Source organism: Hyperolius riggenbachi, chromosome 1 (assembly GCF_040937935.1).
Source record: "Hyperolius riggenbachi isolate aHypRig1 chromosome 1, aHypRig1.pri, whole genome shotgun sequence".
Classification (NCBI taxonomy): Eukaryota; Metazoa; Chordata; class Amphibia; order Anura; family Hyperoliidae; genus Hyperolius; species Hyperolius riggenbachi.
Window position 1 is genome coordinate 344,983,353 of NC_090646.1, and position 24,972 is coordinate 345,008,324.

Consider the following 24,972-nt stretch of genomic DNA (forward strand, 5'->3'; position numbering starts at 1 on the left):
CATTACTCAGGTCTTGCTCTGGCGTTCCATGATGGTAATGTTCACATTGTGCACAGATTATCACTACAAACAATGGCTGTCTTATTTGGTTCATCCATGCGTTCCTCTGAGGAGCCAAGCTTAAAACGTCAGCGTTCCCCAACTCCTTGTGTTCACTTCAAGGCACTGCAGATGTCCTGGACCTCGCTGGCATTAGTTGGATTGGACACCCAGGGCAAGGTTACAAAGAATCTATTTTCTGTTTTGTTTTGTTTTTTGTTTTTTTACGGGTTTAGTAGTTTATAGCAGATGTTGGATACTAAAAAAGAAGAGTAGCTACCCTCCTGTTTGTAATGAGAGCAGCAGCATGGTCAGGTAGATTAGGGGGAGGTATACCCATTAGTGTATTAGTGCACAGGGTAAAAGGAGGTGAAAAAAAGTGTCTGGTAGGTTAGGTGGGGAATGACAAGAGGAGTGGACACAGTTATTGGCTGGATACATGAAGGATGGGTATAATGAGGGGAGGAGACATGGGAGTGGACGGTGGCTGGCCAGATAAATGGACAGTGGGTAAATATTGGTCAAGAAAGGTTACATGGGGACAGACACAGTGGCTGGGAAAGTATGTGCAGGGTGGAGAAGTTTGTTCTGAATCTTGTTTTTTGAATGAGCTGCTTACTACTTTTTTCATATTCAGGACATATAATATGTATTAATTGTTTTATTGGTTGGGTGATTTGGTATGTATTGCCCTTGCTTTTTAAATGTTTTAATGATTAAATGAGCCATTGAAATCATATTGACATTAGTATTGAAACTGGGGGTGCAGCCTATAGGTCCTGGCTTTTTGTATAGGGTGTGTGAAAAGGCTAGATGGGCAAACTAACCAGACGTATCTGCATGCTGTACCAATTTAATATAATCAATAAAAATAAAGTGAAGCAAAATAAAAATGCAGAACTGCACTGGGTCTCAACTCACCATGAATTCAGGGGATTCTATTTTCATCTGCTTTCATGCTCTTAAATAATTTTTTCCAGTAACCTCCAGGACAGGTCCACCATGAGATGACATAGGCTCCTCCCAGGAACAGGAAACGTCCAAATTAGAGCACTCTATAAATTTTAAGCTAACCCCTCCATCACCAGTTGACGTTTCCTGTTCCAGGAAAGAGTACTCTGTCGCTCGCCGGTCCGTCTAGCCAGGTGTGCTGGGGACCCTTGGTTGGCGGCGTATGGGGACCTGCCTGGAGAGGATTGAGGGTCCGGTAGGAGGAGGAGAATGCTTATCTACCTTCTCCAAGAAGCGTCATGGCTGCCCGGGTGGTGGTAGTTCCGAGGACGCGAACGGCGTCCATGATTCCCTGATGGAGGCTGTGGCGCACCGGAAGTGACGAGGAGAAGCCTGGGCCTCCGGAGGGTTGGCGAAGGTTTTTGCCCTCAATGGCGGCGCTCGTTAGCGTACTTCCGCCCTTACGTGACGTCACTTCCGGAAGCGTGGGTGAAGAGACGCCGGAAACCTTTATTTCCTTTGCTTTCCTTTTTTTCTGAAGTTTTGAAGTTACTTCCAGCATAGTAATTTTTAAGTGTTTTCAATGCTGTAGGAGTATATTCCCTTTTCTGAAGCACCTCTTTTGTTTATAAATTATCAAACCATCTGTGCATTTCATGTACTTAGTTTAAAGGACAATTCCATTTTTTTTTTCTTTTTTATCTTTCACCTCCCTCCCCGCAACTTCCCTGTGTAACCACCTTAAACCTGTCTATTCTCATCCCCAAAATTCTTTAGCTTCAGTTTCTTATGACCCCACCATCCAGCCAGGCAAAAAAATAGAACTGAGGCACTTAGAGCTGCTTCAACTAAGATCAGCACTGTCCCAACTCCTCTTCTTACAACCCGCCACATCCCAAGAACCCCAGTGTTGCTGCCACGTCCCCATGCATTTTTGCCTCATTGCTAGTCAAAATCAAGCAAAGCCCAAGTGCTCTATATACTGGGGAGAGGTTACTAGCTAAAACAGCTATGCCTTCTTTTCAGTCATTGCCCAAAGGACAGGGTAAGTGATACAAATACCATGTTACCTTTTTAAGGTGGTACCGCAGAGAGTGGGCCACACCAGGTCTCAGTATGCTGTGGCGTGACAACCCCCCCTGCAGCTGCAGTGTTCGCCATGCAAAGTATAGTGCAGAGCGCTCCCACGGCAAACTGCATCACAATTATAGGCAGGTAGGAGACAGCTCTGTTTAACTTCCTCTCTTGCCTGCTCCTCTTTCTCCTCCTCCCCCCTTACCTATGGCTGTGGCTCCCACAGTACTACTGAGAGAGACGTCAGGTCAGCGTGCCCATGCCTGACGTCTCTCTGCATGTATACCATGTGTAGCACTTGCGGGAAAGACAAGAGTCGGAGGAGAGGGACGGGGAGAATTTTGAGACATAATAGAGAGATAATTCAAGCAGCCCATCCTCTTTCTGTGTTGCGCTACCCACCCTCTCTTTTGGTGTCATGCTGTCCACCCACTGACTGTCTGCTGCCCCCCACCCCCCATCAATCCCTCTCTCACCTTTGTTTCTCTCTGCTCTCTTTCTCTTTTGTACCAACTCCACAGCCCTGGTAAGAATTAGACTGAGTAGTCGGAGTAATTTTGGGTATCTGGATTCAGTCAGTTGTTTCATAAACTGAGGAGTCTGAGTCTGTAAAGCCTTGGTACTGTGTACATAGTCATGTCACTGACTGTTCTCAGAGGAGCTTACAATCTAATTTCTGCCATATGTATAGTAAGTATGGCACTGTTTTTATTGAAAGAGAGGGGGCTTCATTTAAAATTTTGCTATTTATGTATACTGTCTTGAAATTGCTTCACTGCTAAATTCATGTACATTCGGCCCCGCCCATAACCCACGCTATACTCTGCATGATTACCTATACTGGGGGCAACTATTCCAGGCTACCTATACTGTGGGCAACTATTCCAGGCTACCTACACTGGGGAGCAACGATTCCAGGTTCCCTATACTGGATGGAACTATTTCAAGCTACCTATACTGGGGGAAACTATTCCAAGCTACCTTTACTGCAGGCAACTATCCCAGGCTACCTATACTGCAGGCAACTATTCCAGGCTACTTCTACTGGGGGCACCTATACATGGCATTACCCACAGTGGCGTGTAGCACACCACACTCACTCCTTTTATTTATTTTAATTTTTTTTTGGGGGGGGGTCATTTAATACCAAGCCACCGGGGTTCAAATACCCTAGGTACGCCACTGTTCAGAAGCCTGCTTCTGGAATGGACTTTGTGTTCATATTAGTAAAATGGTGAGTTAGGTGGAGTGCTTGCTATTTTCAAGCTTCATTATTTATCCTTTACATAGTAATGTCCAGATCCTGCAAAAAGACTCAGCAATACTTTTTGTAGAGATAGATTAACTAAAGACCTCTGTCTTTACAGCTGAGCATGCTGAGAGTCTCTCCATCAATGGGTCATGCACTCGATATGACTACTTCACTTCGTCATCTCCTGTTCCTGCTGGAATACTGCATGGTAACCGGGTATGACTGGTGGGATATCTTGCTACACGTGCAGCCAAACATGGTGCACAATTTAGTAGAGAAACTACATGAAGAGTACACCAAACAAAATGCAGCACTGCAACAGGTGAGATCTGGTCAGGTAAACAGCAGTAATATTTTTTTCATGAGGTGTGTATAAAATATAGTAAGTTTATATTTCTGGTAATACCTCCAGGTTCTTTCTACTCGGATTTTGGCTATGAAAGCGTCTCTCTGTAAACTCTCACCTAGCACAATAACTCGAGTATGCGATTATCATGCCAAGCTATTCCTTATATCAGTCAGTTGCACTCTGAAGTCTCTGTTACGACCCCACTTTCTGAACACTCCTGACAAAAGTCCAGGGGACAGGCTTACAGAAATCTGCAATAAGTTTCCTGATACGGGTAAGTCCATCTTCAAATCATATGATACTTTTATTATGGTTTTGGATAAATTAAAACTAAAGTCTGTGTTTCAGGTGGGGAGTATTACACTTTCTTTCTCAGTGACTGAATCACCAGAGTTCAGGAAGTGATGTGAGAATTCTGCAGTGGGGCACCCAAACCATACACTTTATTATACTATCTTCCCAATGGGTGGATTCAGGTCACTTCCTGTTCCAGTGACAGAGTCACAAAGAACAGAAAGTAATGGGCTATATCCCAAACAGGAGACACACACAGCAGTACAACCCTGATAGATGGTATAACCCTTACCAGTTCTTTTCACCAGACTATACTTACAGTAGTAGAAATGTTTTCTCTATACCTGTGTATTCAACAATAGTACATTCTGGGATCTGGTGCCACCTGTAACTGCACTCTGTAAAATGAGCATGCTTTCAAAATTGAACTATATTGAGAAAACTGTGAAACCTGCTTGAAATATCCTAAGCTGTAACCCCCTGCTGCAGGTGTCGCAAATGTCTGACCAGAATTACCCACATTCCAATCTAGCTTCAAAATGTTGACCAAATAAACCCCCTAATGCTGTTCCCAAACTTGATAAATGTAGCTATTCAGAGAAAGAAATGTTGTGCATTGTATATGACAAAATAGTTTTTGTGGATCAAGTACCAATGATTAAAACTATGCAGAAATATCTACTGTATAGGCTATTTCATAATTCATATAAGCAGTCATGTTCCCAGGAAATATCCTTAGGGTGAAATCCAATTACTTTTTGGAGTTTCTTGTTGCGGTAGTAGCCAATAGTTCCTTAGAGTGGATCTAAACTTAGAACTTTCTCTCTGCTCTAAAATACTAGGCACAGCATGATTACTTTTTTTTAGGGGGAAAATGTCTTCATTACAATTTATGTAAATCCTTGAAAAACTGAAGTTTTAAATGGATTAACATTGCAGCGCGCACAAAAAGGGTTAAATACTCAATCGCTTGCTGAACAAGCAGAGCCGAAGCGCTAGGAGTCACAGCTACTAATAAGGCTAATCACACTCTGATGTAGATAAACACACACAGCTCACAGCAGTGGAGTTCTACAGCATTTATTTGTGGAATTAAAACTTTTCATTATATGTTGTGCAAGAGTTTGGGTCCACTTTTAGGCCCCTTTTTTGCCCCTTTTTTTTACTATCAGGGCTCGTCGTGGTACTCTCCCTTGCTACTCCAACTTCGGAGTGGCCAGTAGTCTTTAGGAGACTCGCCAAAGTACCCACGGTGCAACGTGATGTGATGGAAGTGCTTTGAACAATGCAGAGGCGATGCAGACTCGGATGATTGCGTTACAGTTAATGACACTGCAACAATCTCCTATAAATTGCAGTGGTGCGGCGTACATACACCAATCGTAGAAAATCCAGTGACCTGCTTCCAGTCAAACCTTTTGAATGGCTGTATAATTAAGATAAGGTCTCTACAAAATCATGGAGACCTTTGTTTGGTTTTTGGTATCTGTTTTCAACTGTTAGCATTTAAGAGCTATTCGGATGAGATTGCCAACTCCCCTGTGCAGAAATGCAATGCCAGACCTGCCAGGTCTTTGATTTATAAATAAGATGATTTCATACATACATATTCTTCCTTCCTTTCTCGTTTTCTTCCTGAACAGATGACGCTTGCCTCTGGTTGTTTCGCTATTCGTGATAGTCATGTCTGGGAGAACTCATGGAGAAGCATGTGATCAGGTTGGTCAGGTATGTAAGTCTCTGATTTGCTGGTCATGATCATGTGCTTAAGCAGACTGTGATTACAGCAAATCAGAGCTTTGCAAATCTGTCAGTTGATCAAACAAATCACATGCTTCTCCATGAGTTCTCCTAGACATGACCATCATTAGTCACTAACAGTCCTTAAAGGAGTTCTCGATCTAATCCCATAGTCTTAAGTCTATAGACTAACGCCAAATTTGGGATGTGGGACAAAACCCACACAAACGAAGAGAAAACATAATCTCAATACGGATGTTGTCCTGGCCTAGACGGTAACCAGGAACCACAGGGCTGATTTACTACACCACTATGCCCATCCATATAAAAGGGCGTTTTAGGAACCATGTACTGTGCAATACTATTGAAATTTACTAAAAAGCAATATCTCTTTTTAGATATTGACAAGGTGATGATTAATCTGAAGACTGAGGAATTTGTTCTAGACATGCCAACTCTTCAGTCACTCCAGCAGCTTATCCAGTGGATTGGTGATTTTGTACTGTACCTACTGGCTAGTCTCCCTAACCAGGTAACTAAAGCATTGATTCACCCTCTCTGATTTTCTTTGTTAGCAACAGTGAATAGAGGACTATTCCATTATTGAGGCCTCTTGCGCACCACATGCGATTCCAATTTCTTTATTCTGATTAAAAAAAGTACTGCGTGCTGCTACTTTTTTTTTTTAATCGGATCATATAAATAAATCAGACTCGCATGTAGTGTGCAAGAGGCCTCACACAGTTTTCATATTTGATTTAGTTGTTTCAGAGAAATTGCCTTATGAAAAGTCAGTCATATGCCCCAGAATTCAAAGCATAAATTATAGAGTTTCCAGCCTGTTTTACGCAGAGCCATCCCTGACCATGCTTAGCAAATGGAGACGCCCTCTGCTCCGTTTTGTGTGACACAGGAACGAGGTGGGCAGGGTCAGCTCTATGATCACAGGAAAAGACTAACTGATGCGACCATTTTAGCTCCACCCTGAATCCCTGTAGTATAGAGGGAGGAGTTTGGACTGCTGTTAGAATTTTGTCCAGTGAAGTAGTATCTCGCATAGGAACAGGAATTTAGACCCAGTAAGCCTGGTGATGGAAAAAAATTATGCTAATTAGTTCTAATGCATTGAACAAAACTTTTTGCATTAAAATTAACACAAACCTGAACTAGAGCTTAGCATTTGTGTTTTTATCGGCCTTTTAACATTCATCTCTATAGATCCTCAGTAAGTAAATGTTAGTGTCAGTAATTCAGTGAACACAGTACTCCCACTAATCTGTGTTATCTTATAGTCCAAAAAATACAGTAATCAATGTTTGTTTGTTTTTCAACCTCCAGAAAGCAAAAAAAAAACTTCAGTGCTCAAAATAAGTTGTCTCAAATACATTTATAGCTCATCCAGTAAGAGAGAACATACATGAGGAGAAGCACAGTCACGATCATAAAGAAGGGTCCCGCGTAGCAGCAATGCTCTCCATGCCTGACACTATCTTAGTCTATCAGCCAGCATTTAGTGTCAGCTCTGGTCTTTAACTGTTCTCTCTTACTGTAGCCTAGCACACAAATAACTATGCTGTGTTCCTTTTTTTTTTCTTTCTCTCCCTGAAAGAGTTAAATATCAGGTATGTAAGTGGCTGACTCATTCGTGACTTAGACAGGAAGTGACTACAGTGTAACCCTCACTGATAAGAAATTCCCCTTTTTATCTCTTTCTTGCTCTCAGAAGCCATTTTCTGCTAGGAAAGTGTTTTATAGTTGGAATTTTTTTTATCAGTGAGGGTCACACTGTAGTCACTTCCTGTCTGAGTCAGGACTAAGTCAGCCACTTACATACCTGAAATTTAACTCTTTCAGGCAGAGAAAGAAAAAAAGGAACACAGCATAGTTATTTGTGTGCTAGGCACTGTACATACACATTTCTATCTCATCATGTCACATGTCACCTCAGGTATCCTTTAAGGAAAGAGCTTTGTTCATTTCAGATAATAAAGACAAAATGACTAATTTCTTGCCGTACAGTAATGCAATATAAGGGACTACATCTTCACCCTGTTTTGTTTTCGTCAGGGCTCCGCATTTCGACCTGGCCACAGCTTTTTACGTGATGGGGCCTCATTGGGCACACTGCGTGAAATGATGGTGATGATCCGAATTTGGGGACTTTTGAAACCCAGCTGTCTTCCAGTATATACAGCCACATCGGATACACAAGACAGCATGTCTCTGCTATTCCGCCTGCTCACCCGCCTCTGGATGTGCTGTAAGGATTCATTATGAACTTGTGAAGTATAATTGTGCCATAGTGCTTTGGTGGTTTTATGGAAATGGAACTGGTCTAGCTGCACTCCTGAGTAACTTTTGAAAGGAATGTTGGGGAAAAACACACTGGTTTGTCAGGATTGATTGATTGATTTTTGAGGTGCTGCTGGTTTTTATTTTTACCTGCCAGCTTGATTCTATATTCATATCATACAGTCAGTCACAACATTTAAACAAGTGGGGTGAATTGATTATCTCATTATAATAGGACCTCTCAAGGGGTGGGATATATTAGTCAGATTTTCTCAATCTGTTTGGATTTGGTTGAAAAGGTAGTAACAAGAGGAATTCGATCGATCTGTCTGGAGCGTGGTCTTTTAATTGAGGAGGATCGACTAAAAGGATTACACAAATCTAGAGGATAATCTCTTTGAACAAATCTGTTGGCCATTTCTTTCAGACGTGTGTCTTTGATAAACTGGCAAAGGACAACACTGGGGTCTTTATAATTCTTTGCAATGAGTCTAAGGCTCCTTTTACACTTGATCCGCTGCTTTGGGCATGCGTTTGCGTTAGTGCGCGGTTTTCCCTGAAATGTAACAAAAACCTATTTGATACAATCCCCACATACTGGCATCCGCAAAAAAAGAGTGCAGCACTCTTTTTTTCGCGGATGCCAGCATGTGGGGATTGTAGATGAGTAGTTACAGGCAGCACCCAACCATCTAGATGCGAGGTGCTATTGGTCGTTGCCCCTCTGTCTTCAGGAACAGCAAGCAGAAACTCCAAGAGAAGAGACCCAGCACCGTCTTCAAGTGTATTATAAGCTCTTTTATTTATTTAAAGCATCAGAAAGACAAAAAGGGCAAGTCTGTGCGACGTTTCGAGAGGCGACTCCTCTCTTTCTCAAGCTGACAAGCCCTCTGAATACATGAAACACAATCAGCCTTAAATAGTCCTTGCTCCACTAGGGAGCCAATCAGAATGGTCTGGACGCCTGTCATCAACCACCAGATGGGAGGGCCTACAAGCAGGAACTTAGCCTAATTGGTTGATGACAGGCGTCCAGACCATTCTGATTGGCTCCCTAGTGGAGCAAGGACTATTTAAGGCTGATTGTGTTTCATGTATTCAGAGGGCTTGTCAGCTTGAGAAAGAGAGGAGTCGCCTCTCGAAACGTCGCACAGACTTGCCCTTTTTGTCTTTCTGATGCTTTAAATACATAAAAGAGCTTATAATACACTTAAAGACAGTGCTGGGTCTCTTCTCTTGGAGTTTCAGCATGTGGGGATTGTAACAAATAGGTTTTTGTTACATTGCAGGGTAAAACGCGTATAAACGCGCACTAACGCAAACGCATGCCCAACGCAGCGGATCAAGTGTAAAAGGAGCCTTTTTAGAGCTTTTATAATACTTCCATAAACTACACAACATATAGTTAATAAAATTAGTAAATTGTTTTTATAGCATGTGAGAGACCACTAGACATGGATTTTACAGACTTGCCCTGACTATGTATTTGACAGTAATGACATGTAGAAACTCCACATTTGGAAGTACCAGTAGTGTATATTGGAAGGCCAAGTCCCCCGATTTGCCATGCTGTCTAAACTAGACAAGCTCAGGGACAGTAACAAACTCAAAGTAGGGGGTGTACAGATAGCACAGAGTTTATTACTGGAATGTTTTTTTTTTTTATTATTACATTGACCATCTTTTTGTACAAAATTGTATTGCCAGCACAGGGTTTTGTGTAAGTCTTATTGTGCACTCAGTAGTCCAACACAGAACCTCTGAGGGTCAAATCCAAAAGCTTTATTTCTGATGGACTTGTCTTATAGGTCGTGATGAAAATCATCCATGTGAGCCAGACGATGCATTGATAGATGAGTGCTGCCTTCTTCCCAGCCAGCTCCTTATTCCAAACATGGACTGGCTACCTCTGGGCAATGGTTTGATCAGCCGACTCCAGGGCAAACTTCCTTTACGCCTGCAATTTGGGAAACCACCTGGAGCTCCTAGTCATGCGTCTGTACAGTATGAAGCCTACACGAGGTGCGCTATAATTCATCTGTGTGTAGTAAACCTTGTTATATGCACGACACTTACGTGTTTTCTCCATTTCTCCCAGGTCACCTTCTCAGCCAAAAATAGACCATCTGAGAAGGCTGCATTTGGGAACATTTCCTACTGAGCCATGCAAGTCTTGTACAAGGTTAGCAAAAAATAGTCTTTTTGGTACAGATTATGAAAGTATATGAGCCAGTGCACTACAGAAAGTAGAATCCATTAAATACTAAATAAATCGCATATATTACTCTGTTAAGGGCATACACTATCCAACATTCACTTATCTGGCAAAGGCTCAATATCTCCACAATCCGAAATCAGTCGGACATTTTGCAGCCTTGCGCCACCCAGTTTCAATCAGATTTCCACAAAAATCTCTTAGAAATTGCCACCACTAGCTTTTTTGCTAAATGTTAAAAATGCTGGGGGGTCTTCCATTTTTTATAGGTTTATAACATATTAAATATGTTTATTATAAAGAAACTCTGCCTTAGTAAAGTAAAAAATTGTTCTCCAAATTCACAGTAGAAATTATGTGACAAGCTATAAGCCAGCAAACACCTATGATGGCCACTTTGTAAATAAGGAGGTCTACAGAAAACTGGTCATCTCACACTGCTAGTCCTGTAAACAGGCAAATCCTTTCTTAATAATCCTAACATTTGTGTAGCCCTTTTCTCCTGTCATACTCAAAGTACTAGAGAGCTGCAGCCACTAAGGGCATGCTTAATAGGCCACCCTGCAGCATTAGAGAGTCTTGCCCAAAGACTCCGCACTGAATAGGTGCTGGTTTACTGAACAGGAAGTAATCATTTAATCTGGTCATCACTGTATCAATACAGTGATCTGCCAATCTTGAGAAGATTGCTGATATTTCTTCAGAAGTAATGGCGTGAACCTCTAAGAATCACTGACAGTATTGACCATGTAGTCCACAAAATTGTGATTTCCGTGTCTAGATCTATATAATGTCACTATGTGTGGAATCTGAATTGAAGGTGTGTGCAGTAAGTTTTAGATTTTGATAAAGGAGAGTACTTAAAGTTCAAAAGAGCAAAGTGCTATCACTGGGGATTTGTTTACTATGCCCCCTGTATCCATCACCATATTGTGGGAAGTGTAGGTTAGAAGTTGGCAGTGGGTCTGTGTGGGCAGTAGAGATGTCGCGAACCTCCGATTTTCGGTTCGCAAACCCTGTTCGCGAACCTCCGCTAAAGTTCGGTTCGCGAAAAAGTTCGCGAACCGCAATAGACTTCAATGGGGAGGCGAACTTTGAAAATTTGAAAAATTTCTACCAGCTAGAAAAATGATAGAAACATGTTTCAATAGCTCTAATTCCTGGAGGCACACCTGGTTGAGTGAAATACACATCACTGCTGGAGGACCCGCCCACCCTCCCTCCTCCAAGCAAGGTCTTTATACCATTTGACTCAGTTGTCTGCCTACACTAATTAGTTATGGGACAGCTGCTACACACTCTGCTAGGGAGATTTTAATTAGCCTCTTGTGGGCTCCCTCCTCCCACCCTTCTACCTATTCCCTCCTCCCTCCTACCGGAGGGAGGAGGGTCTCTTCTGCCAGGGAATTATACTATTTTAAAAACCAGTATACATCATACCATGGCTGGGAATCGAACACCGATCTCACTGTGTGGTGGGCAAGTCACCCTAACCACTGTACCACTACAGTAGTAAGTGAAGCTGGCCTAAAATTTACCATTTATGCTCAATGCAATAGAAATATTAGGTTGCTTAAAGGAGAACTGTAGTGAGAGGTATTTGGAGGCTGCCATATTGATTTCCTTTTAAGCTATACCAGTTGCCTGGCAGCCCTGCTGATCTATTTGGCTGCAGTAGTGTGAATCACACCAGAAACAAGCATGCAGCTAATCTTGTCAGATCTTACAAAAATGTCAAACACCAGATCTGCTGCATGCTTGTTCAGGGTCTAGGGCTAAAAGTATTGGAGGCAGAGGATCTGCAGGATAGCCAGGTAACTGGTATTGCTTAAAAGGAACTCAATATGGTAGCCTCCATATACCTTTCACTACAGTTCTCCTTTAAAGGGAACCTTAACTGAGAGTGATATGGATGTTTCCTGTAAACAATACCAGTTGCCTGCAGAAGCGCATGGAAGAGGTTGTTCCGGGTGTACAGAACACCCCCCTGCACCAAGACCGGAAGTCTCCCTCTAAATCTGAGCAGCGGCAGCCACAGATGCACAGCTGCCGCCTGCTCATATCTGTGTGCGGCGAGAAGGACTCTGACTAGAGCGAGGGGCCCAGGGATGCGGGAGCCGGCTTTATTCCTCGCTCCCTCCCTCCCTCTGAATTCCCCTCACCTGCGGTGATTGTGTGCCCAGCTCCCCCATGAGTGTGTGCGCAGCGGAGCGGTAGGTCCTCTTACCGCAGATCAGGCGCACCGGCAACTAGTCTATGCTTCCTGTGACGTCATGGTAAACAGGAAGCAGGAGACTCCAGCTGCCGATGCGCCTGATCTGCGGTAAGAGGACCTACCGCTCCGCTGCGCACACACTCATGGGGGAGCCGGGCACACAATCACCGCAGGTGAGGGGAATTCTGAGAGGGAGGGAGGGAGCGAGGAATAAAGCCGGCTCCCGCATCCCTTATTGGCGCCGCCACAATTTTTTTCTCTCTTCTCTTTCCAGGGCAATCTTCTCCCCACACAGGGGCACCTTCCTCCACCTATCTAGTCTATACTGGGGGCATATACCTATCTAACCTATACTGGGGGGCATATACCTATCTAATCTATACTGGGGGGCATATACCTATCTAACCTATACTGGGGGGCATATACCTATCTAACCTATACTGGTGGCATATACCTATCTAACCTATACTGGGGGGCATATACCTGTCTAATCAATACTGGGGGGCATATACCTATCTAACCTATACTGGGGGGCATATACCTATCTAACCTATACTGGGGGGCATATACCTATCTAACCTATACTGGGGGGCATATACCTATCTAACCTATACTGGGGGGCATATACCTATCTAACCTATACTGGGGGGCATATACCTATCTAACCTATACTGGGGGGCATATACCTGTCTAATCTATACTGGGGGGCATATACCTATCTAACCTATACTGGGGGGCATATACCTATCTAACCTATACTGGGGGGCATATACCTATCTAACCTATACTGGGGGGCATATACCTATCTAACCTATACTGGGGGGCATATACCTATCTAACCTATACTGGGGGCATATACCTATCTAACCTATACTGGGGGCAACTATATGGGCTACCTATACTGGGGGGGGGGGACCTATAGCTGGCTACCTATACTGCGGGCACCTATACCTGTCTAAACGTTGGGGGCGCATTGTACGCCCTCACCCTGGGTGCAATTTAGCCTAGAAACTGCTAGTATTTGGCTCCACCCACACCATGTTTTGGCCACGCCCACACACCGCTTTCAGGAAACCCCCCCCCTTGGAAATCCTGGATTTGCCCCTGGCCTGGCAGTCCAGCTGATCTTTGTGACTGCAATAGTGGCTGAATCACACCCTGAAACAAGCATGCAGCTAATCCAGTCTGACTTCAGTCAGAGCACCTGATCTGCATGCTTGTTCAGGGGCTGTGGCTAAAAGTATTAGAGACACAGGATCAGCAGGCGATTTCAGGCAACTGGTATTATTTTAAAAGGAAAAATCCATATCCTTCTCCGTTTAGGTTCCCTTTAAGGATTTGTAGCATAAAAGCCAACTCACATTGGCTGGGATTTGAACCTGGGTCTCACTGTGTGGTGGGCATGCACCCTAACCACTGTACCAACTGAAGCTGGCCTAAAAATTACCATTTATGCTCAATACAAGAGAAAAAGTAGACAAGACAAATAACATTTATATCACACTTTTCTCCTGGCGGACTCAAAGCACCAGAGCTGCAGCCACTAGGGCGCGCTCTATAGGCAGTAGCAGTGTTAGGAAGACTTGCCTAAGGTCTCCTACTGAATAGGTGCTGGCTTACTGAACAGACAGAGCTGAGATTCGAACTCTGGTCTCCTGTGTCAGAGGCAGAGCCCTTATCCATTACACCATGCAGCCACTGCTTACAGATATGTAGCCAGACATGGCCTTCTCTTTTGTGTTCAACAGTTGTCCAAAGAGAACCCCAGATAGTCAGGTAGATTCATATCTCTCTCTCTTCCCAACACTGCTACTGCCTATAGAGCATGCCCTAGTGGCTGCAGCTCTGGTGCTTTGAGTCCGCCAGGGGAAAAGTGTGTGATATAAATGTTATTTGTCTTGTCTACTTTTTGTCTTGTATTGAGCATAAATGATAAATTTTAGGCCAGCTTCCGTTGGTACAGTGGTTAGGGTGCATGCCCACCACACAGTGAGACCCAGGTTCAAATCCCAGCCAATGTGAGTTGGCTTTTATGCTACAAATCCTTAAAGGGAACCTAAACGAAGAAGGATATGGATTTTTCCTTTAAAAATAATACCAGTTGCCTGAATTGCCTGCTGATCCTGTGTCTCTAATACTTTTAGCCACAGCCCCTGAACAAGCATGCAAATCAGGTGCTCTGACTGAAGTCAGACTGGATTAGCTGCATGCGTGTTTCAGGGTGTGATTCAGCCACTATTGCAGTCACAAAGATCAGCTGGACTGCCAGGCAACTGGTATTGTTTACAGGAAACATCCATATCACTCTCAGTTAAGGTTCCCTTTAAAGGAGAACTGTAGTGAAAGGTATATGGAGGCTACCATATTGAGTTCCTTTTAAGCAATACCAGTTACCTGGCTATCCTGCAGATCCTCTGCCTCCAATACTTTTAGCCCTAGACCCTGAACAAGCATGCAGCAGATCTGGTGTTTGACATTTTTGTAAGATCTGACAAGATTAGCTGCATGCTTGTTTCTGGTGTGATTCACACTACTGCAGCCAAATAGATCAGCAGGGCTGCCAGGCAACTGGTATAGCTTAAAAGGAAATCAATATGGCAGCCTCCATATACCTCTCACTACAGTTCTCCTTTAAGCAACCTAATGTTTCTATTGCATTGAGCATAAATGGTAAATTTTAGGCCAGCTTCACTTACTACTGTAGTGGTACAGTGGTTAGGGTGACTTGCCCACCACACAGTGAGATCGGTGTTCGATTCCCAGCCATGGTATGATGTATACTGGTTTTTAAAATAGTATAATTCCCTGGCAGAAGAGACCCTCCTCCCTCCGGTAGGAGGGAGGAGGGAATAGGTAGAAGGGGAGGAGGGAGGCCACAAGAGGCTAATTAAAATCTCCCTAGCAGAGTGTGTAGCAGCTGTCCCATAACTAATTAGTGTAGGCAGACAACTGAGTCAAATGGTATAAGGACTTAGCTTGGAGGAGGGAGGGTGGGTGGGTCCTCCAGCAGTGTGTTTGGCAATAACATGTCTGCTGACAGTGATATGGAGGGTCAAAGTTTTGCTCAATAGAGCATTATGGGGCGAATCGAACTTCCGCAAAAGTTCGCCTGATGTAGGCGAACGCGAACCCCAAAGTTCACCTGGAACCGTTCGCGACATCTCTAGTGGGCAGTTATGTCATAGCTTTGTCCCTCATTCAGAGCCGAGGTTCTCCTTTTTTGCAAATGGCAGCCAACAGACCAGGACCTCGGAGGTAAGGTTTAAACTAAATTACACAAGGACATTGTAAAAGTCTATTAGACAAGACACAGAATATTTATATTGTGCTTTTCTCATATTGGACTCAAAGGGCCTCACGCCTCACTGAATAGGAGCTGGCTTACTGAACAGGGGGGCAGAGCCCTTTAACAGAAACCGTGACTAAGGATTGAACTTCATCCTAATCAGTAGCTGATGCCCCCTTTCCCATGAGAAATGCCTTCCTTTTCTCAAACAGATCATCAGGGGGTTCTGTTTGGTTGATACTGTGGTGAAACGTCTCCCACAGTGTGATGTCAGCACCTAGGTACTAACATCACACTGTGGGAGCCTTGTTGCTTTGTGGGAAATAGCAGCTGTTTCCAACTGCAAAACAAGCAGCATCTCCTTCCACAGACATCACTTGCCAGCAGTAAAGTTGTCCCCATGTGATACATTTCAGAATGTAAATCAGGGAGAGTATAGATTTTACAATGGGCAAACACTGACAAAATTATTTATGAAAAGATTATTGTAAAGATGAAGCACTTTTTTTTTTTTTTTTTTTTTAATTATGTTATTTTCACTTGCAAATGCAAATGTCTTTAACCTGCATATTGCACTTCTTGGGTAAACATTTAGTGAAAGCAGACCGTTAACTTTGAGTTAACCTTGTAGGTGTGGATAAACTTTTATATAGAAATATGAATTTGTGCATGTACACATTGTGTATGACTTGAATTCGGATATTTAGCCTGTTCAATAGTTATGTAAATTAAGACTAGAGATGGTAAATTAAATGCACATTATTCCAAGTTGATGCAGGATTATGCAAATTTCTGCAACCTGAAAATAGACCAATAAAATTCCATCTTGACAAATTCTGATTGATCTATTTTCAAGCTGCATGAATTTGCATAATTCTGCAGCAACTCAGAATGGTTTACATCTCATTAGTCATCCCTATTAAAAGCCAACAAGCTCAAAGGCCTTTGGTGAGTCAGGTGGGGGAAAGAGAACCCCTGTCAGTATGTTATTGCTACCTGTTCTTCAAATTAGTAGGTTTTGTTTCATTTTCTGCCTTGTGGTCAGTGGCGTAGCTAAGGAGCTGTGGACCCCGATGCAAGTTTTACAATGGGGCCCCCCAAGCACTCTAAACATAACAATTGATACGGTGCACCAAAACCTGCCAACTGCAACTACAGTGCCAGAGGTGCAAGAAGGGGATGGGGAACAGTCTGTTAATGATGACCACTATTCAAAGCATCTATAGAAGTGATTATTATGAGCACAGGACCAATATAGAGCTAATACTGTAATTGAGGGAGGGCCCTTTGGGGCCCCTCTGGCCCAAGGGCCCTGATGCGGTGGCTACCTCTGCAACCCCTATTGCTTCGCCCCTGCTTGTGGTACACCACCAAGTGAAACCGGAACAGATTTCGTAGAGAGACAGCCTGCAGTAAATAAACTACACTGATGTTTTAAGCCCATGCCAACTCTAGAGGTACAAATTTTAGCCTATGCTTTTGACACCCATGACCGCAACAGGAAGCGAGTAAAATTCTTTTTATTTCGCACCCAGACAGTAAACCTACTAGAGGGGCTAAGCATTTTTGCTACATCCAAATGCAGAAAAAGTTTGGGATTTTGTAGCTTATGTATAAGAACAGTAAAGTCTTCATGACCACAGCTGTATTTTGCTTATGACATCCACATCTGAAACACCTTGAGCAAATCTTCAGTGTTTCATTATATTTTATGTAATTTTGCTTCTTAAAGGGACTCTAAAATGAAAATGTATGATATAATGAATTGTATGTGTAGTACAGCTAAGAAATAGAACGTTAGTAGCAAAGATATGAGTCTCGTTTCCAGTACAGGAAAAGCTTAGAAACTTCATTTGTTATCTATGCAAAAGAGCTTCTCTGAGCTCTCCGACTAATTTAGTTGGAGAACAGTACTAAATTCTGAAGCACTTACCGTATATACTCGGCTATAAGTCGAGAAATTTAGGACTGACTCAAGGTATAAAAGTGGGGGGGTCGCCTTATATTTGAGTCAGTCCTAAATATCCCACTTATAGCAGGGTGGGGGGAGGGCGTCTCTCTCTCGCTCCCCCTCTGTTATAGCTATCATGCTGTAAATTTTCCCCTTCCCTTCCTCCTCCATATCTCCGTGCAAAGATGGGCTGCCTCTCTCTCCCCCTCTGTGTAATTAATGTTCGGTGCCGTCGCAGCAGAAGCCGACACTTAAGTTTCATTGCCAGCACGGTATCCTCCCTTCATGCCGCTCTCTGTCCAATAGTACAGCGCGACTCTCGATGTCACATGACACATGAAGTCACATGACATCGGGAACCGGAGCTGTACTAACGTAACGGACAGAGCAGCATGAAGGGAGGATACCGTGCTGGCAATGAAACTTAAGTGTCGGCTTCTGCTGCGACGGCACCGAACATTAATTACACAGAGAGGGGAAAGAGAGGCAGCCCATCTTTGCACGGAGATGTGGGTGAGGAAGGGAAGGGGAAAATTTACAGCATGAATTCAGCGCTGGCAATAGGAACTGTGTCACTTCTGCTGCAGTGCTCACTGTGCATTAGATCGCACTGAGGGGGGAGAGAGAGGATGGAAGTACAAAATAACGTAAGCAATGCGGGGAAGGGGACAGAAAGAGGCACCTTCCCAGTTCATAACATTACAGAGTTGTGCTGGGAGGGAGGGGGGATTTTCAGTGTGTTGCCGGTATCTGTATGCTTTTATGTTGGGTATACTAAAATGTTGGAACACCAGTGATTTAGCACTGTGGGGAGGGATAGAGAGACGCTGGCTGCTGGGGCTCTGGGAAGGGTGTATTGTTTAAAGTGGACCTGATCTCAGATCTTTCTCTCTGCTCTAAAAGTTATGCAATAGCATAATAACCATTAAAAGGTTTGTATCAGCTGTAGTGTGTCTACTTCCTGCTTTCATGGAAGCAGGCATATTGTTAACATCCTGCGCTTTCAAATGAGCTTATCTGCCTTTTCAGGTGACACAGGGGAGAGATCAAATTACAACTTGTTATTAGACACAGATGAGGGGGAATTAGACAGGCTAAACTCTCTTAATACATACAGGGTGCATTTCTCTATGTTTTCATTATGTCCTGTGCAAGGCTTCAAGTCTACTGTGCAGCCATTAACTTTGCTACATAGACTTATACTTGAGTAATTAAATAATTCCAACTTAAGAGGGTCAAATATTGGGGTCGACTTATACACGAGGTCGACTTGTATCCGAGTATATACGGTATTCATCAAAGAAACAGCAAAAAACAACTTCAGGTAAGATTTTACTGCAGAAAAGTTCAAAGGGTCATTACCTCTGCTCTGTTTCTCTGTTTCATGCAGATTGTAGTTTGTAAACTGCAAATATTAGAGAATGATGCAATGCTATAAAAAAAAGCTATATAACTGAAAATAAAAATGAGTTTTCTTTGCTTATAATGTTCTATTAATTATCCGTCCTACACATACAATTCATTTTTTTTTTTTTTTTTTGCTTCAGTATCATTTTAAAACAGAAGGCATTTGCAATAATTCAGCTTTAAAGGACCACCCGTTCAGAAAAAAATGTGAAATTCAGGTCAATTTATCTAGAACACGTGGTCCAAAGAAACAGGACATTAAATGTTCAGGGATCAGCATGATATGTGTTGTGTATCTTATTGCTTTTTTATTACCTGTATTGTTGTATCTATTGTCTATTACCTGTATTGTGCTGTCGGTCACCCCTGTTATTGTCTGTAATCCTATGTATTGTACAGCGCTGCGGTAATATGTTGGCACTACATAAATCCAATAAATAATAATATGCTATTAGTCAATAAAGCAGTTGTTTTTATTGGTAAGTAAAATGTATACACTAATGCTTGTAACCTCCTGCTAAACACCACACATGTGGAGATGTGGGGGCTCGCCATTTAATGGACTTATTTGCTCAGAGGGGTATCTTTGCTGATTCCCCCCCCCCAACCTCTACGTTGTATCACAATAAAGGGTGGGGTTTAGCTATCTTTGCTATACAATATGCAGGATCTTCTCAAAAAATTAGCATATTGTGATAAAGTTCATTATTTTCTGTAATGTACTGATACACATTAGACTTTCATATATTTTAGATTCATTACACACAACTGAAGTAGTTCAAGCCTTTTATTGTTTTAATATTGATGATTTTGGCATACAGCTCATGAAAACTCAAAATTCCTAACTCAAAAAATTAGCATATTTCATCTGACCAATAAAAGAAAAGTGTTTTTAAAACAAAAAAAAAAAGTCAACCTTCAAATAATTATGTTCAGTTATGCACTCAATACTTGGTCGGGAATTCTTTTGCAGAAATGACTGCTTCAATGCGGCGTGGCATGGAGGCAATCAGCCTGTGGCACTGCTCGGGTGTTATGGAGGCCCAGGATGCTTCGATAGCGGCCTTAAGCTCATCCAGAGTGTTGGGTCTTGCGTCTCTCAACTCTCTCTTCTCTCTTAGAAGATCCTGTACATATACAGTAACAGTAGTGTCCCCTACTAGAAAAGTCGCAGGTGTGGGGTGGGTGTTAAAGAGAGCTACACTCTTAATTTTTGTTGATGTGGTGAGGCAATGTATGTCATGTTGCTGCATAGTCTTAAAGAGAACCTGAAATGAAAGGAGAAAAGAATTGATATTTACATGGGGCTTCCTTCAGCCCCATGTACTCTGTGGGCTCCCTTGCCATTCTCCCGGGTGGCTCAGTTCATCTGCAATATCCTCCATTGATAGGTTCCAGTTGGGCTACACTCTGCGGCCTGGCCATGCATGCTTCCATTGCCGAGATCATTCTGGGCCTGCGCACGTTGTACTGTGAAGGTGCAGAATGCTCCCGGCAATGGGAGTGCAAAGAGGCACATGCAAGGCTGGGCCGCACATGCACAGTACAGTATGACTGGGCTAACTGAAGCCTTTTTCTGGAGGAGTTGGCAGACAAACTGAGCTGCCCAGGAGGAAGGCAAGGAAGCCCACAAAGTACATGGGCTGGGGGAGGCCCCAGGTAAGTATCAATTCTCTTCTACTTTCTTTTCAGGCACCCTTTAAGTCTACTGACAAAGCCCGCTTTAGGGTGAAACCTGTCAAGTAGAGACTTTAAACTGTTTATATTATGTGCCCCTATGATTTTTCCTGCAGCATTATCAGATCACCTCCTGTGACACATAAGCTGTGTATTGTGAGGGTAGTGCGATGATGTACAGCATATGTAGGTGCACACTTTATGGGCACTTTGAGCAGTGTTTACCACTGTCACCAGCATCCCCTCATTTATGCATCTGCTCTAACATAGCTTTTGCCCATGGGTGTGAATGCTGTCTGGTCACAGACACCCTGCCCAGAAGGTGCATTTGTAACACGCGAGTATGGCTCTCTTTCACACTACCCCTACACTTGTGACTTTCTAGTAGGGGACACTACTGTATATTGTGTAGTATGGGATAGCTATACCCAACCCTATATTGAATAACACCGCACAGATGCCTTCCATAGTGAGCCCAAACCTCTCCACATGTGTGGGGTGTTTAGCAGGAGGTTACAAGCATCAGTGTTTACATTTGAATTACCCATAAAGATGACTGTTATATTGACTAGTAGCATATCGCGCTACTCCCTGTACATTTAAAGTTTTGTTTCTTTGGACCACGTATTGTAGATTTTGGGCTCTATTCTTTACAAAAGCACTCCCTGGAGAAGAAGCCAGCCTTCCTGCTCACTGGCACACTATTCTGGCAGTTGAACTGAGCAACTGCCGTTCAGGAAGTACTTTTGAAAATAAAGAACACCCTGAAAATTACCTGACATATCTGACAGATTTTTACAATCTATTGTAAGTGCCAGCAACATAGGAAAAAATACATTTATAGTGTATTTTACTCTGGAACAAATGTACATTTTATGTGCATACACATGCATTTTAAATTTCAAAAATGTTGAAAATAGTGGTCCTTTAAGCAAGTATGGTTTTCCATGATGTATCACTCAAATATGAGTCAAGTTAAGTTTGCCAAAGAAACAAAAAGAGGGACACCGAGAGCCCAATATAGTGTAGTATGCACTGGTAAATGAAGGTGTGTAGAAAGAGTATGTGCAATATACTCACAAGTCAGGGTTACCACATAGGCAACCACTGTAAAGGCAGGTGGGGAGATTACACCTGTCCCCACTCAGGATTAAGAAGTCTCTCTCTGTAGATCAAGGAAAAAAGGGGTAACACCCCTTCACGAAGAGTGGATATGTATGATGTGGTGTGGATACAGGGGCGCCAGAAGGATAGAAAGATCTAAAACGTTTAATAATTAGGAGGTAGTAGTTGACTTACCTCTTCTGGACAGACACAAGAAAATGCCGATCAATTTTCAGCAAAATAATTTATTTACATACTCCAGTGAAATACAGTGTGTTTCGCGGGAGTGACCCGCTTCCTCAGGCAATAAGATGGAGCATATACAAAAACAGGTCTGGTACTATGCCAAGCGCCTCTGACATAGTACCAAACCTGTACGCTTGGCATAGTATTTTACTGGATTATGGACATACCGGTAAATTGTTATGCTGAAAATTGATCAGCATTTTCTTGTGTCTGTCCGGAGGAGGTAAGTCCACCACTACCTCCTCATTTTTGAACGTTTTAGATCTTTTTATCCTTCTGGCGCCTTTGTATCCATACCAAGTTGAGTTTGTATTTGCAATTGACAAACTCTGCCTTGGATTTTTGTAAATACAGTATGTGTTTTTATTCTGTGTTTGAAATACTATGTTGATTGTATTGCATGCATTGGGTGACTGTGACGCCAACAAACTTAACTATTTCTGGAGATCTGCTTTCAGCTCAAACTTGGGGATGGGCGAAATAGTTACTGGCAAGTACATGAGCTTTTCACTGAACTTCCGATCAGTCTGTGAGAATCTCGTAATCCAGGTTTCTGAAACTGGCACATTCGACTAAACAGTATGATCCAAAATAGAAGTGAAATAATCAATAAATGCCATCTTTCAATTGATATGAAGTGCTTACGTTTTTTTTTTCATGGACAATGCTCCCAAATCCTTGTTTTTGCGTAAAGTAGATTTATGGTGAATTTGGCTGCCAATTTCACAAGAATATTGCTGAGCAACTTTCATCCCTAAGTAGAATAACTTTAAAAAGACCAGCATTGAGAATAATGTTTGATTCACAATGGGGGCAAAATCAGATTGTTTTCGGCAAGGGACAAACAGACGTGAGGACAATCCTTAATTATCCATAGAATTTGTTCAGACGTTCCTTGTGAATTCATCCCTGGTGTCCATTTTGGTAGTTGAATGCAAAGTCCCATCCTGCGTGACTTTCCCAAACGCTGCACGACACACAGATATGTCATAGAATTTATGACATGTCAGTTAAAACTGGCACCACAATTACTTGGTCAGACACGGTAGATCACACATCGGACACAATATGATTGCCCTCGTGTACCTAGTTTTCTTTGCTAATCTCTACAGTTATGTACAGTAGCTACATTTGCATTGTAGAAGAAACTTTTATTCTCTTTCTCTTGCTCAGGTGCGGCTGTGTAACCATGCTGAAATCCCCAAACAAAGCAACTGCAGTAAAACAATGGGAACAACGCTGGATTAAAACTTGTTTATGTGGAGGACTTTGGAGAAAGATGCCTCATACTTATTCCTGATACCCCTCAACCTACAACTTTCTATCGTGACAATGGTTTCAGCTTTCTTTGATTGTCTTCTACTGCCCACATTGGGCTTCTTCTTGTAATAAAACTAGTGGAGTCATTTACACATGTAGTTGTTTACGACCATCAGTTTTTTAACATTCTTATTTTGAGAATACGGTTTCCACAGAACTGCCAAACAAGAATGTATCATTTTTATGGTGTGTGACTGGTATAGAAATGTAAAGGAAACATAGGTCAAAAGAGTGTACAGGCAGATTGCTGAGGAGGCTGTGTGGATGTACGTTCACTTGATAAGGAAGGAATCTGTTTTGCTTTACAGCACTTTTTTCATATGTTGACTTGCCACTCCTGCCTTGGTTTTCTCATGCGGCAGGGAATGATGAAGCATCTATGCATTGTTACTACAGTATGATATAGGATAATAAATACAAGTCCACTGCCTATTTGAAGTACAAGTAACTTCCTTTAGCAGTTCCAGCTTTCTGCCTTTGTCACGTGCACTCAGCTTTACCATTGGAGACTTAGCATGCCGCTATGGGCTCAATTCAACAAGCATTATTGCATTCAGTGTTGCAGAAAACAGCTGATTTTACTAAACGTGTTTTTTTTTTTTTTTTATTTGCTTAACACCTCAGGTTTATTAAGAAAAAGACCCAGACAGTATATTTTACAACACTACACATAGATCTACAATAGACAAGCAGTGAAATAAACCATTAGACATTATATCCGTGCATAGTTAAAGTCCAGTAATCTGTACGGATAGGTAGAGAAAGCCTGACATGTTAGCAGAATAATCAGTTGGTAATAAGAGGAGAAAAGTAAAGTCTAGTGAGGTAAATTACAGCGTGCTGCAGTAAATGCATCAATAAACGTCAATTCACCACCATTAGAGCATTGGGTAAAACAAATGAGATGTTTGGTATTTGCCTCCAGCCTGGAGCCATCGGTAATTGATAATCAGCCATTCAGTAAACTACTAAGGCAAAGGATACTGCTGATAGGAGGAGCCAAGACGGGTAAAAAGGGCTCAGGAAATATGGGCTCACCATGCTCCGTCTTAGGCCGTAATGTGAATTACAGCTATAGCGATGCTCAGACAGTAATTTGGGCAACGTGTAAAGACGGAGCCCAAATTACTATAAAAAAATAGTGTAATTGAGCCGCCAGCAATAGCTGGAAGCCAAATTATGTATTTCCCCAGAGTCCACGGCGGCTTGGAGGGGAAAATAGTAATTAACGCCGCTGGGATTTTTGCATAGAGCAGGGTGAGCGATTTTTTTTTTTTTTTTTTTTTTTTTTGGGGGGGTTCACCCCGCACCCAATTTTCCTGGCGCTGTTTTTGCATGTATGCAGGAGGTGCCACCCTCCTCCTGTTTATCTCCTCACTCCATTGGTGCTGATATACTGCCAGGTGGGACAACAGAAAGTAATTCATAGAGGATTGCCCTGCATCCTTTTTTGATGTGCACATCTATAGACAGAGGCATGCATGCAGAGCTAAAGGGACACCTTTTACTGTTGTACGCTGTCGCAAGCAAATCTTTCACAGGAACAGCTTATGTTAGGTA

General features: G+C 42.6%; 1 protein-coding gene across 3 annotated transcripts in view; it reads left to right on the top strand.

Moving 5' to 3' along the window:
* The window catches only part of MED16 (mediator complex subunit 16), a 59,362-nt gene extending 35,520 nt beyond the window's left edge, over positions 1-23,842 (top strand). For all 3 annotated transcript variants that reach the window (XM_068234042.1, XM_068234044.1, XM_068234043.1), the window contains 8 exons: positions 11-219; positions 3,432-3,638; positions 3,729-3,939; positions 6,098-6,231; positions 7,767-7,959; positions 9,800-10,013; positions 10,090-10,173; positions 23,266-23,842. In XM_068234042.1, the coding sequence (XP_068090143.1) occupies positions 11-219; positions 3,432-3,638; positions 3,729-3,939; positions 6,098-6,231; positions 7,767-7,959; positions 9,800-10,013; positions 10,090-10,173; positions 23,266-23,392 (1,379 nt within the window). In that variant the 3' untranslated portion in view covers positions 23,393-23,842. The remainder of the gene's footprint in view (positions 1-10; positions 220-3,431; positions 3,639-3,728; positions 3,940-6,097; positions 6,232-7,766; positions 7,960-9,799; positions 10,014-10,089; positions 10,174-23,265) is intronic.
* Positions 23,843-24,972: the final 1,130 nt, after the last annotated feature.